Raw genomic sequence first — 17,198 nt, 5'->3', positions numbered from 1 at the left:
GGGTTTCCTCCGGGTACTTTGGTTTCCTCCCATAGTCCAATAACATGCATGTCAGGTAAATTACTCATGCTAAGTTGCCCCGAGGTATGAATGTGAATGGTTTTCTGTCTATATGTGTTTGACCTGTGACAGACTGGCGACCTGTCCAGGGTGTACCCTGCCCTCGCCCACAGTATACTGGGATCAACTCCAGCACCCCACGAACCCTGAACTGGATAACCGGGTTAGAAGATGGATGGAATCTACAGTTGTAGTACCTTTTTTTTTTACAGTAACTTACTTATCAATTGCTGCCAGATATTTACTCTGGATTTCTTTACAATTACAACAACACAACTGTAATATAAACCACAGTACATTATAATTACTGTGTTATATTTCAGTTACAACAATAGAACTGTAATAAAAACCACAGGACATAATAATTACTGTGTTTAATTGTACAGTTGGAGCACTGTGATGTTTTCTTTACAGTAACTTGTCAATTGCTGCCAGTCATATAAACTACGGTTCTTTATAATTAAGCCACTGTTCCACTGTGCAGTACGTGCCGGAGCGGGAGGTTATGGTACGGCAAAGCGCACCCAGGCCCAACTCTGTTGCGCAGTGCCACCACAGAAAGTACGGTAAAAATGTAGGCGGGGTTGTGAATGACTCAGGGACGCGTCCAGCGAAGAACATGGAAGCGGCTGGCGGCCGTCCAAGTCGTTCTCTTTAACTCAGGTTAAACTTTCTCATTGTAAACTGCAACATTAAGCTCCTGCTGAATCTCCTCCTCCTATTCCTGAGAGGAGCGTCTGTATCTTGTTAAGAGACAGCCGATGTTTCAATAAACCCAGTTAACAAAACCCCCAGTGAGCACAAAGCGGCGTATGTAAACAACAAGGGGTAGCAGAAAATCGTACCTGGTGGTCGCATGTTGTTTCTGTACCATCCACAACTTTTCAGTCGGACCGCGTGAAAACCCGCGTAGTATAGTTCTGTAATATAAACCACAGTACATAATAATTATTGTGATTAATTGTACAGTTACAGTGCTGTTATTTTTTTACAGTAGCTTACTTGTCTTACTTGCTGCCAGTTAGTTACTGTGGATTTCACAGTCGGTTCGTTAAACTGTAAGTGGACTTTAGTTTTACTCAAAGAATTATCTCTTGAATAAAAGCTGATTTATGCATATGATTTTTATGAGTTACTGTTGTTTTGCATCACTTTTCTTTCTTACTCTTTGTCTGATCTCGTGACATTTTTTCAAATTTGAAGTTCGGTAAAAATTATTTTTCTTTTTAACAACTGTCTTTTTTCACTGTGGAAAACCGATTTTGTGAGGTAATAATTGCGAGCTCTGCTAGCCAAGGCACTATCAAAACTGTAATAATCACCAGTAATGTGAAAAAATGTGAGTTTTAGATGTAAAAAGCCAATAAGCCCCCCACCCCCCTCCGCGGGCCTTATGATGCCCAGATCTGCTCTACAAGAAGGATTTTACCTTAATTTCATGTATGACTACAATTGAGTCATTTTGAATCTGGATGAAAGCACAGGGCATGGAAACATAATTTATCACCATCACATGCATTTCATCAATACAATATGAAGGTTTTAAAGTGTAAAGTTGACAGCAGACATTTGCTTTCAGCAAGGAAAAACTGGTGCAAAGTGATACTCATGGTCTAACCTAAAGAAGGCAGAGGAGGTGGAATATGGGGGGGTACTGCGCCCTCTCATCATTTCCTGCTCTCTCTCTCTCTCTCTCTCTCTCTCTCTCTCTCTCTCTCTCTCTCTCTCTCCCTCCCTCCCACGTCCAATGGTGTGAGTCCTCACGCGGGGAAGAGGGGCGGCGGAGAGTCACCTTTGATAAAAGCCGCCTGTCGGAGCGCGCGGAGCCACAGAGAGGGAGGTACAAGCAAGCACGGGAGAATCAGGAGGCGGCAGACAGTCACGGAGCTCCGGACCGGGTGAATGCAGTCCTCTCTGCGCTGGTCGCTGCCACACACACACACACGCGCACACACACACACACACACCCACCCACACCCACACACACCGTGTCCGTTCTATCCCGGAGGCTGGAGGACGAACTGAGCGGTCTTCATCCAGCCCAGTGCTGACTCGTATCGGCTCTGAAAGTGCTGCTTTCCCGCTGAAGTGCTGAACGCGTCTCGGGAGGAGCCAGGAGGAGTGTTTTCCTCGTGTGTATATGCGTGTGTGTGCACGCGTGCGTGTGAGACAGAGAAGCAGTAACCATGGAGAACGCGCACACGAAGAGTGTGGAAGAAGTTTACAGTTATTTCTCCGTCAACGAGAGCACGGGACTTTCCCTGGACGAGGTGAAGCGGCAGCGGGAGAAATGGGGCCTAAACGGTACGACACTCTCTTCTACATGGTGGTGGTGGGGTGGGGTTTTAAGTCATCCTCAAACCTTCTCCGTACTACCGGGTGGATTAGCGACGTCATCACTTGTGACCTCGAGGGTTTCCCACCTTATTGCACAATAACAGGTTCGTCATTACCTAAGCGCACGTGCCACTGGCTCCTGTTAATCTGTTGCACCTGTGGCATCATGAAAACACCTCACCTGCAGGTGGTTTACGACTGTAAAATCCCAAATTCAAAGCTAGCATAGGATTGTGTAGGGTTTGCATGTTCTCCCTGTGCTCTGTTTTTGTATCCACAGTCCAAAAACATTCATTTGATGCTTATAGGCGTCTGTACATGTGAATGCATTTTCGCTGTGATGGACTTGTTATTTTTCCAGATTCTAATTTGCCTTTCTATTTATTATAACTTTTTATTTATTTGGCATTCATTTATACAGGAAATCTCATGTTGTCAACACAAACTTGCATAACCTTCCATACAGTTACAGACCATAAAATGAAACACAGTGCAAGGATATATATATCAGGAACTGCAGTGGTATTATGACCTGGGATCGGAAGCATGAAGTTCCTTAAACCTTGAATATTTGATAGTTTTACCCTCCACTCGTTTCTACTGGAATATATCGTACCAATTATAAATCAAGCTTGAATGAATCTATTCAAAAACCTAAATAATGTGTTTACATGCTGCAGTGTCCCGGAATCTCACGGTGACCATAAACCCTCATGCTAATGTGTCTATCTGTATGCGCACAAGTGTTCTTGCTATGTGTCGTACATGTAAACTTCTGTTCAGAAACACTTGTGAGATCCTGACCTAGTTTTAAGAAACATGGATTTGTTAGTGTGTGGGCTCCTGAAGCAGATTTCCTTAAAGCCTTTTATGGTGCAAATCATAGAGATGACACAAAACTGTATGCACATGATCAGAAACCTGACAACACTAGTGAATGAGATCTGATTATTCAGATTTTTCTGTTAACGATTCTGGTTAAACACGAAGCCACGGGAAGCCTCATAACTGAAATATAACTTGAATATTACACTATAAACTATACTAGGGCCCGACCAATATAGATTTTTTGGGGGGGCTGATGTAGATATTGGGGAAGAAAAAGTTCTGTCAACCTATACATCAGTCAATAGGAAGGCCAAGGTTTTGGTCGTAAGCCCACAACAACTATTGGACTGTGTCTGATATTTGGGGAGTCATGGCGGCAGCTGTGATCACGTCAGCTTAAACAAACCAATAGAAATGCAGTATGACATGCTTACAAGTTCTTCCTTCAAGCTCCTGCAAAAGTGGCATCCCCAGTTCGCCTCTCTTATCCAGCCATGTTCTCTTCTTCTTTTTTGGGGGATTTTTCTCCAAACAGAAGAATACTGCAAGGGCCAGTGTTCTTTCCATGTTTAGTGCCTTTATTTTTTCTGAATGGATGGCGCACACTTATGACGTTTTATTCTTGCTTAAAAACATCAATTCACGTCATCACAATTGCATAATCATGCGAGTCGGCGCAGATTCAGCTCGTACAGTCTGCAAAAACGATTATTTAAATTTTTCTTGTATATTCGTGAACAGTGTGAAGGCTTTGACGACCCCAATGACCGAAAATCGTGCTGTTTGGGGAAATAAAACACAAAGACATCAGAAAAACAGCATATCCCTGCATTTTATTTGGAGAAAAAAAATAAGTGTGAACTTTGGTGTCAATCAGCCAATTTTTGGTCGATTTTCAATTATTCTCTAATGACTGTAACCGAACAATTAAATCGGCTGGCCAATTAATCGTTGGTCCCTAATATATACTGTATTTTAAAACAGTTGTGAGGGAAACAAAAATACTGTCATCATCTCGGGCCAAATGGTAACAGAATGCATCTACTTGATTAGTCTAACCATAAACTGAATTTAATTTGACAGTATTGACAATAAGTCCACTTGACATTGGCTTCAAATGTGGTTAAGTGACATTCTTACTTGTCTCTCCTTTTTTGGAATTATTTCGGTAAGTCGGAGGCCACATGTGGCCCGCGGGCTGCCAGTTGCCCACATCTGCTGTAAAGCAATACTCTATTAGATACTTGTACAAGGAGAGACATTGCAGAGAGAGAGACTGTATTTTACTGTCTCTTTAGTTATTTAGACTAGAGCTTTTGTTCCTTCACAGTTACCTTATGATGCTGAAAATCTTTAGAGCTTCTCTTGATTACATAAATGTTGTTGTGTTTTGCCACATTGCCTCAATAAATTGTCTTTTTCTCTGCCATTAGAAAAATATGCTTTCAGGTAGGAAATTTAATTTCATACTGACTGGACAGAGTACAACCAAGGTCAGTCTACCTGGTAGAGGTATTTTCTTTCATAATATTTTATTGAAGTAAAGTCAGTAAACAATGATAAAAGTAATGCTAAATGAAATTTCATGCTCAATCTATATCAGTAAGACTTTCCAGACCAACCTGTTGCATTCATGCGCTTTAAAATGAGAAATTAGTTTAAGAAACAGCAGACTTGTGCTCAACTAATAGACTCAAAGTGTTTGTTCTTATGGCAGCTGTTCTTACTTCTACAGTCAGATAACTGCCTTCCTTCATCTTCTCCTCCAACACAGTCGTCAACATAAAAGAAACATCAAGACCATAAAAAACTAACCCTAACCCTAACCCTAACCCTATAAACCCTAACCCTAACCCTTTTATCTCAGAGTTCAGTGATCACAAGTATTTCCACGATAAATAGATACAATTTAACCAATTAAAATTGTTTCGTCTTCCACTCAAACACAATCAGACCCTAAAATGCTGAGCTGCTCCACGTAATCAGAGACGTAATGGTTTGACATGAGTTCTGAAAAGCTTTGTGTCCGTGTTGAGCACGGTGACCTTGTTGGGTGTTGCCTCACTGTAACACATCCGCCCTGGTACCTGGGATCTGGCAGACATTTGACACTGAACAGTGGCCGCAGGATCACCGCAGTAACTTTATATCTGCCAAAGGTAATCTCTCTTGTCCCGGACCTAAACAGCTGCTTTGTATTAATCCCACCTGGGAGGTCACAGAGGGTGAACTCCACTTCCCTCAGATACACTTTAACCTTTATTCATTTTCATTATTTCTCTTCAAGGAAAACACTTGATTCATGCCGAATGTTTGGTTTTGAAGGGATTCTCTCTTTCTGTGTTTATGTTATGCATCAAGTAACTTCCCCATTACGAAATAGGAAGTTAAAAACATGTCTTTCCAGTATTTATTCATCACTAAGTCGTCTTTTTCTCTGCTGTCTGTTCCTGTGCGGTTCCTGGATCGACTCCCATGTCCATACGACACACAGAGTTACCAGCAGAGCAAGGTAATCCTTACTGTCACCCAGTGTACCGCTGCTCCTTAATGCTTCTGAGTTTTCATGATGGATTGTTTGTTCACTAACTCCTTACCTCTCTCTCTCTCTATCTGGGGCCGTCGCTGCAGGGAAATCTTTATGGGAGCTTGTCCTTGAACAATTTGAAGATTTACTTGTTCGAATTCTTCTCCTGGCTGCCTGTATATCTTTTGTGAGTATATTCCACAACATTTAATCCCCTTAAAGTTTTTTAACTGGTTTTCTGCCATCTTGAAGTCATGAGTATTACAAGTCTAGTATTAAAATGTTAGGGCTATTCTGACGTATACATTAAGATATTTTTCTTTAACTAGCCTCCAGAGGTTTATGCAACTGACGATGATTTGGAGAACAAAGTAAATAGCCTCAATCTCAGTTCAAATTTCAGTATTTCATGTGGTTACAGGCTCTTCAGTTCATATTGCCGTCTGAAATGTATCAATATTAACCGACATGGCTCGGTTGGTAGAGTGGTCTTCTTCCAATTGGAAGGTTGCAGGTTTGATTCCCATCTCTGCCTCTCCCTGCCTATGTGTGTGAGAGTAAGTGGTCGGAGGGGACGATGGCGCAGATTGGCAGCCTTGCTTCTGTCAGTCTGCCCCAGAGCAACTGTGGCTGCATACATAGTTTACCACCATCAAGTATGGAGTAAATGAATAATGCAATGTAAAGTATCTTGAGTGTCCAGATAAGCACTATATAAAACCAATGCAATATTATAAAAGATAGAAAAAAAGCATTTGAACAAGTCATACATCAGAGAAAGTATCGTAGAATTTCTCTGTAGATTTGTGTCAGTCGTATTTATAATGTAACAACGCAAATGAAAACCACTTGGAGGAATAAAGTCAGCCGACCTTCATCAGACACTGTTAACCCTCAAATACTTTTCCTACTTAGTGCCAAGAATATCAACTGTTATACAGTACAATATGTTATAGTAGTATCAGCTAGCTCAGTTGGTAGAGCATGAGACTCACAATCTCAAAGTAGTGGGTTCATGTGCCGGGCGCCACCTTCCTGTGGGCTCACAACCTGCAGGAAAGGTTCTTAATTGGTGCAATGTGATCTGGGTGATCGTCCTCAGACTGCCACCCCTGCCACCTGGAAACGGATAAGCGGGAGATGGTGGATGGACATCATTAGAATGGATGAAAAGACAGTTATGACTAAATCCCAGATGGCACTATATAGGGGTTGATTTCTGATTTGCTTGTTGCAGCACACACTTTTTAAAAAATAACCCAGGGAGAGAGATGACATTTTCTTCTCTTCTGGGGGGTCATTCCAGAGTGATTACAAAGTGAATTTGACATTTAAGTCACTTAAATATTAAATTTAATCAAAGTTAAAGGTTAAAATGATTGTCTTTATGGAATTTTTACTGCTGTCAAATGTCAAAACAGGTCAATTCTGACATGCACATTTTCTATTTGTCTTTCTGTAGTCTGATGGAGAGTGTTCATTTCTTCATTATAAGTCACTTTGTTAAAGCAATCCACTGAAGAGGCCTCCAGGTTTCATACTCTTCTTTTTATCAGTAACAAGAATGAGAATCATCAGGGTTGTCTGTGGAGTAAAACTTTATGTCGTTGTAGGAAAACGAGTAAAAACATCATAGTTGTCCTGGATATATTTTCTATCATCTGATGGTTATGTTTCCACTGAGCAACAGTACAGTACAGCACCCAATTTAATTCAATTCGGAGTGCTTCACAGAAACATTAATGCAATGATTGCAGGACATCACAAAGAAACAGAAAAACATAAGGAAACAGTGGAGAAAAAAAATACTTATTTTAAAAACTAAACTAGGAGTGATTATGAAGATTGGGAGAAAGAGAGGGAGATTACATGTGTTGTTATAAAATAGATCATTTAAAATGAAATCGGATTATGATGAAGCAAATGTAAAATTGTTCATGAAAGATGGTAAAACCAAGTATTAAAATGAAATGTGTAACTGTGTTTATTTCTGTGTTTCTAGTTTTATGTGAAGTCATAGATACATTTGTTTGTGACTTGGTGTTTGTGTGACTTAATATAAATCTTGTATTTTGTGGAAAAAAACTCAAATATTGGGATATACAGTACTGTTAATATGGAAACAAAAGATTTTCAGTTAATATCACAAAGCGATGGTGAGACTGATAATAAATGATGAATGGATTTCACTTATACAGCGCTTTTCAACTGCTTGAGCAGTCCCCAAAGGGCTTTACATCATTAATCACATTCAACCAAGGGGTTGCAAGGCGTCTAGTCCATGTAGGGATACACCGATCCACGTTTTTTCACTTCCGGTCCGATCCTGGTACCTGAATTTAGATATCTGCCGATACTATTCTGATACCAAAGCTCTGTTTGCTTTAATATTATTATCATTATTGTTGACTTTTATATGACTATCAGTATGTGATTATATCCTCTCTACAGGCAAGCATGAAATGTACGAATGTATGCATGTATTCTCCCAAAAGGCAACATGAGGTTAGTATAAGGACAGAAAAGGAAGCAGTACAAACTATTTTTGTTCAATTTGGACCATAAGGAGGTCTGCGTAACATCATCGCATAATAAACTTGTTATATCTTCAAAACCTCCGAATCACTTTATTAATCCCTGGGGAAATTCTTTAGGAACGCAGCACAAAAAGCAGTGTTTCCAGCTCTAATGCAGCAAGAACAATTGTGACTATTTTCACAAAGTTTTGCGTAGGTTATGGTGCAGCTTCACGGAGGTGTGAATCACCTGCTACAGCGTGGAGGAGCTGCTTTTCATTGTTTTGATGCCGCTGTCAGTGCTGTTCTCCTTGGCGAGCTCACGTTTTAAAACGGTGACATCTGGCTGCAGAGCAGCCGCCTCGCTTTACGACGGCTTTTGCAAGCATTGCACGTTACTGTGTTGCTTTGCGGTGTTTTACAAATACATCTAAACAGCGGACATGTTGTCATGAAAAGTTGGATAGCTGCAGTGCTACTACGCTAGCCTAGCTGCAAACTGTGGAATAGATTCTTGACTCATTGCTCCACGTCTCATTGAGACCTGCCTCCTTTCAGGGAATCCAGTCCACATTTTGCAGCCAGCGAGCAGAGCAGCGGCAGGGAAACACTTGTGGAGTCATTTCAGCAACAGTAAAGCACAGACACGGCTTCATGGATCGTAAATCTCCGCAGATTGGATGGGAAATTTCCGATCTGTGGATGACATTTGTATCGGAACCCGATACCGATACGGGATTGGATCATCCCCGTCCCTAAGTCCATTGGGAGGAATTTGGGGTTCAGGGTCTTGCTCAAGCACATTTTGGCATGTGGACATTGGTAATTCAACCTGCAACCTTCCGATTGGGAAAAGACCACTCTAACAACCAAGCCATAGCCTTTTTATTCAATTATAAACAGATAAAACAGAAACTAAGGCACTGATATGAAATTAAATATTGAAAATAGAAATAGTTTGAAAATAACTAAGAAATAAAATGAGAAAAAAATCTAAATAGATGATTGGGTTTAAACAAATGATAGAGATGTCCCGATCACACTTTTTTGCCCCCGATACCGATCCGATTTTTCAGAATTGAGTATCGGCCGATACCGATACTTTCCCGATCCGATACTTGCATTGCTATTGCGAATATACTCAATAGTCTATTTTTGGAGCAACTAAGAACTCAGCTCAACACGAGCCTTCAGGGCATGTAGTACACATGCCAGGCCTTTAGGGGCGCTGTGACTCACCAAACACAACAAAGACGCAGAAAAAGACAGACCACGTAGAAATTTAGAAGTAGACTTAGGCACATAAACACATAGACCACTATATATAACTAATTGTATAGGTCTATTGCCCTGCGCCACCTGCTTCTAGCTTCTGCAGCTCGACCGGAGCTTCTAGTCCGTGATTGTTGTGGTTATTAGGTGACATTGCGGACCGCGGTGGGGGGAGTAGGGGGGCGATTACGTCATCTTTTTTTCCACAGATTATCGTCTTTGCTGAGCGTACTCCGCCGCATGTTTACTTTTTAGATGTCTTATCAAATTAGTTGTGTTAAACGAAGCTCTGGTGCTCCACCTCTCGGGATTGTGGCGAAGAAAATAGTACAACTGGCCGCTGGACTGGTTTCGTTGCCAACCTTAAAATACCTCCAGACTGCTGACATTTTATCCACTCAATGGCTTTAGGCTGCTAACCTCAGTTTACGGCAGGTCGCAAACGGGGCTTGCTTTACGGCAGCTGACGTGAAAAAGTTTTTTATTAAATTTTTTTTTGATAGGCAGGGTGATCGGCTGGATTTTCCGATTCCCGATGACTCACAAATCACCAATATCAGCCCCGATCCGATATCTACCGATCTGATCGGGACATCCCTAATAAATGAAGATATGATGACGATGATGATCTGACTGAACCTTATGGGTCATCCTGCTCTAAAAGGAATCCGCTGCCCTCTCCAGTTAACCTCCTTCAGTCTCTACCAATAAACTGCGTGGCATCGAGTGAATAGCTGCATCTTTCCACTTCCCATCTAAAAGAGTGTTTACATGGAAGCAAGCCAGCCAAAGGGCTCCTTGATAATCCTTTGACCCAGAGCAGCGGGGGGCCGTTTGTGTGGCACATAGTTCCCAGCTCGGCGGAAACACCTGAGAAGGCTGACGACCCATCTGAGGAATGGTGACAATAGCAGTAAGCAGCATTGAGTTGCTCTCACCTCGTGCCGAGTAAGACATCAGAGTTGTCGTGCATGAGTAACTGCTGTGGAATGACTTAAGACCGCGGACTCCCACGGCGAGACGGATAAACTTTTGAAACTGGACTGCAGTTATCTAACAGCCGAGTCTTTTCACACCTTTCAACACTGCAAATTATACAAAAAAAACAACAACATTTTCTGGACTTTAGGCCTAAAAATTTACATTTTCATGACGACTATAACCACCTGGACGTTTAAGTCTCACATATTTTCAATGTTTAGTTCAAATCTTGGCAGCGCATGATTCATGTGTACAGTCTTTTTATAAAAACCTTTCTCACGTTGTTAGACAGAAGTGCTCACTTGATGAACAGATGGCCTGGGTTACATTTCGATAAGCGAGGCTCCCTCTGTGAGCGAGCTGGTATGTGGCGTGCAGTACCCGGTCAGGTGATACAGAGGTGTCAGCAGCTGCTGTCCGACAAGCCGGCAGAGCCACTTAACACCAAATTTGGCCTGTCGTCTCTCGGTGGGAGGTCCCGCTGTCTGACAAAGCCACACCCTCAGCTCCATGGAAGTTCAACCCTGCTTGCGCTCCTTGTACACCAACTGTGGAAAAAGGTCAGGATGCCATGAAAGTGCCAACTAGCTGGTTCATTGGCACCTGGAACAATTAAACTCAAAGTGACTGAACTTTAAAGTGGATTCACATTTGCATTAGATTTGATTCATCCATTGTTTTCAATTTAACATGAATTTGTATTTGTTATTCATAACAATAAATGAGATTCTATTTCAGTATATTTGGTATATATTCTACCTTTTTTTCTCCATGCACACAAATGTAATTTCTTCTAGTAAGTATTTATCTGAAACAATGAGACCATTTACATTTTCATGAAAATCAGATAACACGGAGTAATCAGATAATTGTAATAATCAGATCTGATATGTTCACTCACACTTAGGAAAATAGATAATAAAAAAGGTGTGTTTTACAAATTTATATCATTATTTTGATTCCTTAAGCAAATACCAATGACTGAAATTTGCCTTTCATTTTTAAAACCCTAAAATTTTAACAAAAGTTTAAATGAGATGCACTTTGTGTTTCTTGTGTTTTGTTGTCTTTTTTTGAACACTTATGCAGATATATGTAAACTAGAACGGACACCCGGCAGAGCACTTTGCCGATGCCGCATTTGTCACCATGGAAACAAATGGATTACTGGGTTATTTGATCCACCACACCACTCCCTCCATTATTTGTCATGGTCTTTTGAATTGCTTCATGCTGTCACTGTTTGACACAGATGTGCACACATTTTACAATTTCTGTGTAGCCCCCCCGACATTTGACCCCAACCAGGGTAATGATGTCACTGCATCATGTGGCATAGCAGAGGATAGGGAATTGAAAACTGAACATATTGCCATTGATTGACATCAATTACAACTGAATGCATTATGACAAAAATATGTTTTTAACTTTTTTGTGACATAGGCCTTGACATTTGACCAATCACTCTCAGAATTTAATGACACCATCCTTGGATAAAGACAAATCATCCCTGAAAATTTCATGCAATTTGGGTCAATAGCTTTTGCGAAAAGTTGATACATACATACATACATACATACATACATACATACATACATACATACATACATACATACATACATACATACAAACCAATAAATAAATACACGCAGACAAAAACAATCTTGCACGAACATTTGTTGGCAAAGGTAAAGCTTTAGAATAATGGGTTTATATAGATGGACAGATTATTGGGGGATGATTATGTGTGTTAATCTTAAATCTGATGAAAATATGTTTATATGATAACTTGAATAATCTGATATCTCAAGGAATGGGATAGTGACTTGATTTTCAGGGTGATGTAAATGGGCTTTCTGTCTCTCCATTGTGTGTGTGTGTGTGTGTGTGTGTGTGTGTGTGTGTGTGTGTGTGTGTGTGTGTGTGTGTGTCTGTGTCTGTGTGTCTGTGTCTGTGTGTCTGTGTGTGTAGTGCGTGGGGGGGGGGGGGGGGTATTAGATCCTTTAAGGTCCCATATTATACAGCTTTTCGACATTTAAGTTAGTTCCCCTCATGATGTCATGAAGGGAAAATCTCTGCGTCGCCTGTATGAGGCCTGTTAAAAGGTGGAGCAAGCAAGTAGGTAGATGACAGATTATGTTCACTTCTGGGGCCTCATACACAGGCTGTGGGGAGAAATTACTATTAGAAAACCATTAGTAAGGGAATTTTGCATAATCTTGGACCTTTAATAAATATTTATTAACTGTTTTTATTATTATAGTATTTATAGCAAAAGAAAGGCAGCTAAGCTCAGATTCGAATCCTATAATACTGAGACGAAAGTTTATGTCTGTGTGTATAATTTCCTCATTTAAACCAGCTCTGTGCTTTTCTATTATCTCTCACCACTTGCATTGTTGCTGATATTGACGTCATACACACTCACTGATGTGTTAAACAATAGAAGAAAGCGCAGTAATATTCTGCCAATCGGAATCGCAAAATCGGGTTGACCCGATGGCGGAAATTCCCTGACAGAATGACTCAAGTTTTGCTTAAGGAGCAATTGTTCATTATATTTTTGGTCGGTCACTGACACAAACTGCATGAAAAGAAAAAATATACATGGCGGCTTTATTTGTGTCACACATTTCAGCAACGGGTTATTTCAGAATTATTTATATCAACAAACATGAAAAGCAACAAATGCAGAAATAAAACATGAAACTGTCATTGAAGCATAAAAAGTTTTGAAATGAAAATGAAACGTTAAAGTAAATGCAATACATGACAATATATACAGTTCCTATGAAAGAGACGCAGCAGCAAAGAGAAATGCCTATAACCTTGTTTCTAAGTAATTGAAAAGCTGTTTAATTGACACAAACAGAAAATGCCACAGGGACAAAAATGTTTATACAATATTATAATTGTTAATGCGATGATGACATGTGCAATATTCACACCGAGAAAGATTGACTAACCAAAAAAAGCATAAAACACGACTCAGTCCCAACTATTATAAACTCGGGGCAAGAGAAAGAACACTGTTAATGGAACAAGTCTCATAGAACAAAGACATTAACATTGTCAGTGTCAGTGCTTGTATTAACTACAACTCATAATGTTTTAAAGGACCTGTTTTATGCATTTTGAGGCTAGGAATTGAGCCATCAAACTAAACTAATTCTGATTTCTTAAATAAGCCATCATTGTAGCTCTGGAATTTAATTTCTTTCTCTGTGGAAATTGTATTTGTGGTTTTGGACTAGTTAATGTTGGTTCTTTTTCTTGACATTTTTTAAAGTGAAAAAACCTAATTAGTGAAGTGTATTGAACCATAATGATGGTGGTCATTATTTCCAGCGCTCTTTTCTCCCATCCAGACAAGACTGAGGGATGTAAATCTCTCTGCTGCGTCACATCATACAGGAGCAGAGCTCTTAAAAAGCACTGAGCTTCCGTATTGGCAGAGCTGTTAGGAGTTATGCTCGCCATGCAAGATATGTCATTGTAAATGTCTTTGGCATCCACGGCAGTCAGACGCTCAGGTCTCTCTCACTGAGGTTGATTGCTTTATTACATTATGGGAGATTAACTAATTGTTTGCGACTTAAAGGATAATTTTAGGACAATTTTCTCAGGAACAGAGAGCCAAATGAGACTGAAGTTCAAGCTACAGACATTTGTTCTCCCTCCTGGCAAACACATAAGCAACATTTTCAGTATAGGGACTTCGATTTTTTTTGTGATGGAATTCAGCCTGAAATGAAAGGGATGAAAAACTTTAATGGAATTTTCAAAGAAAATTTAATGCGTCCCAACTGCCTTCTTACAATTATCATGTTCAGTAAGGAGCTTTGGTTCCTCGACTGTTCGGTTGTCCCGTGTTCATAAAATCTATAACTCTAAATATGCATTCAGAAATATATGCATTCATGTGCAGGTATATCCAAATATCTATTCATTTGCTGTGGCAGCTTTTATTCAGTCTTGTATTAAAGTAGTTGTGGCAATCAGGCATGCCACCGTCGGGTTCCCCCACAGAGACGCGGAGTCAGATTCTCCAAAAATCATAATTCTTTTATTAAAGTAACACAAAACCAAAACTCTCCCATGCAGTCCTGCATAAGTTTCTTCCGCCTGTCACCCCGAGTGTCTGGGCAGCTCCTCCTTTATGGGCAGAGAGGTGAGGCCGCACACCTGATTCTCATCACCTCTCTGCCACATACCCCCTTCGCCAAGTTTAGGCCTACGGCCTAACCACGGAGTTGGGTGAGACGTTGGGAGGCAGCCCTGCTTCGGCGGCCGGTTACAGGGGTGGCCCTGCTCTGGCCCGGTCCCCCACCGGGACAGCAGCGCACCAAGGAGGCATCCCTGCCTCTCCTTCGCCTGTAAGAGCGCCGCCATCAGCTCCTCATTCTGCTGGGCCTGCTCCCGCTGCAGCCGGGTGAAGCTAACGAGCACTCGTCCCAGTGCCTCCTCCGCCGTCCTCTGGAGAGCCGCTGCTCCCGTGGCACTCCTCCGCACTCTGCAGGTTCGACGAGGAGCCAGTGTGGCAGTCAAGCATGCCACCGTCAGGTTCCCCCACAGAGACACGGAGTCAAGAGTTCCCAAAACCATCGTTTGTTTTCTTAAAATAAATCACAAAACAAACCAAAACTCGCAAACACCACTGCCTCTTTCAGGCTCTCTGTGTTAACTCTCACATGCAAGACTCTGCAGTCCTACATGTCTCTTCCGCCTGTCACCCCGAGTGTCTGGGCGGCTCCTCCTTTATGGGCAGAGAGGTGAGGTCGCACACCTGATTCTCATCAGGGGCTTAATCACCTCTCTGCCGCAGTAGTATTTTTATTTATTTTCAGTTGCATGTTGGAGAAACGTACAACATTGAGAAACCAAGCCACACCCCCTCCATAATTTACGGTACTAGTCAAAACAGTGGCCCTGAGGACCAGTACAACCGTCAAACTACAGACAACATCCATCAGCGTGTGACACATGTGTAACATGAGCTTCACAGTCTGTATAAGTCAATTCATCCATGTCACAAGAGGGTAAAAAGATAATCCAACCAGTTAAATCATCTCGATTTCCATCTATCGCAGTGGTTCTTATCCCTATTGTGACTGTCTACTGTGAAATTTCCTGCCCTGTTTTCTCTTGATACGGGATGTGTGTACAAAACTGATGTTATTTTCTACTCTGCTTTTAGGTCCTGGCTTGGTTTGAGGAGGGGGAAGAAACTGTCACAGCCTTTGTGGAGCCTTTTGTAATCTTACTGATCCTCATTGCGAATGCCATCGTTGGGGTGTGGCAGGTGAGGGAGAAAAAAACCTTTGGATTGTCTTAAAAACCTTCTGAATGTGGAAATAATCCAAGTAAAATGCTAGATTTTCAAGCTTTTATAAACTTAAGCCAGGATTCTTTTCTAGATTTTGCTATATGTATATGCACAAAAGGTGCAATTTATATTGAAATTAGAAATGTGCACAATTACATGCAGCTCATACAATCAAATCAAGTCCCATATATTTCACCATTTCTACATAAATACATTTTGGAACTGAGCTTTCGCTCTCCTTTGAAATGGTTATACTTTATAGAGTTCTACTGTCCTACCATAAAATGTGTTATCCACTAATAGGTGCACAAATGGGACTTTTTCGAGTTGTAAGTTTAAAAATAAATAGTGTTATGTGCAAGCATAGAGATTAGGGAAGTGAACTTCCAACCTGCAGTCTGTTGAATTGTCTGAAATGTTGGTGCAGTCTCCATTTGAACTGCAGTCACCACCAAGAACGACATTGTATACTTGGTGTTTGATTAAAGGTGTTTTGGCTTGGCAGCTTCCTCCGAGCTGCCGATTTGCACTTTTCCAAGACATGGGTGACACTGTGGATAAACACTCTGTGCCTGAAGTTATTTTTATCTCAAGTTTGTCTCAGAGAAGGCCTATTAAAAAGAAGCAGCCTGCCAGCTCCCATCAGCAGTCTGCTCTCTGTGTCGCTCAAATACAGTGTGAAGCTGCTTTATTTATTTATTCATTCATTCATTCATTCATTCATTCATTCATTCATTCATTCATTCATTCATTCATTTATTTATTTAATTAATTAATTAAAACGTTTTTTTTTTCTTTTTAAATGTATACATGTGTAGGCTGTCATTTCTGAGAGATGTGATTTGCTTGCTGATGGTGAAGAATAAAATTGGAAAAGACAAAATTATGTGCTGCACTTTTCATGCAGTTAAAATCTGAAATCCTCCACGAAACAAACACTGGCTTATGTGAATTCATCCGACATGTTGCCACTAAAACTCATGTTCTCCTCAAAAGGAACGCAACGCTGAGGATGCCATTGAGGCGCTTAAGGAGTACGAGCCAGAGATGGGAAAAGTTTACCGGCAGGACAGGAAAACTGTGCAAAGGATCAAGGCCAGAGACATCGTCCCAGGAGACATCGTGGAGGTCGCTGGTGAGTTCACCCTCGCCTGACCTTGTGCCTGTTTAATTCATCATCAGCGAGGGGAGCACAACTCCACATGTCCTTCCTTAAACTATCTTCCTCCTAAATTGTTATTAGTTGATAACAATCACACAATATGTGGATAAATAGATAGTTGTGTAGATAGATACTGTATCTGTAGGATTTCTAGAATGCATGTTCATTCAAAACACCGCAGCTTTACAA

General features: G+C 41.0%; 1 protein-coding gene across 2 annotated transcripts in view; it reads left to right on the top strand.

Moving 5' to 3' along the window:
• Positions 1–1,888: 1,888 nt before the first annotated feature.
• atp2a2a (ATPase sarcoplasmic/endoplasmic reticulum Ca2+ transporting 2a) overlaps positions 1,889–17,198 on the top strand; it is a gene marked incomplete at its 3' end in the record, with an annotated part of 96,796 nt that continues 81,486 nt past the window's right edge. For both annotated transcript variants that reach the window (XM_080467389.1, XM_080467388.1), the window contains exons 1-5: positions 1,889–2,364; positions 5,720–5,737; positions 5,857–5,939; positions 15,719–15,823; positions 16,844–16,982. In XM_080467389.1, coding sequence (XP_080323515.1) covers positions 2,247–2,364; positions 5,720–5,737; positions 5,857–5,939; positions 15,719–15,823; positions 16,844–16,982 — 463 coding nt within the window. In that variant the 5' untranslated portion in view covers positions 1,889–2,246. The remainder of the gene's footprint in view (positions 2,365–5,719; positions 5,738–5,856; positions 5,940–15,718; positions 15,824–16,843; positions 16,983–17,198) is intronic.

This window comes from Lipophrys pholis (genome assembly GCF_963383615.2).
Source record: "Lipophrys pholis genome assembly, chromosome: 7".
Lineage (NCBI taxonomy): Eukaryota > Metazoa > Chordata > Actinopteri > Blenniiformes > Blenniidae > Lipophrys > Lipophrys pholis.
Note: the sequence above shows the minus strand (reverse complement) of the source record. Positions and strands in the feature narration are given on the sequence as shown.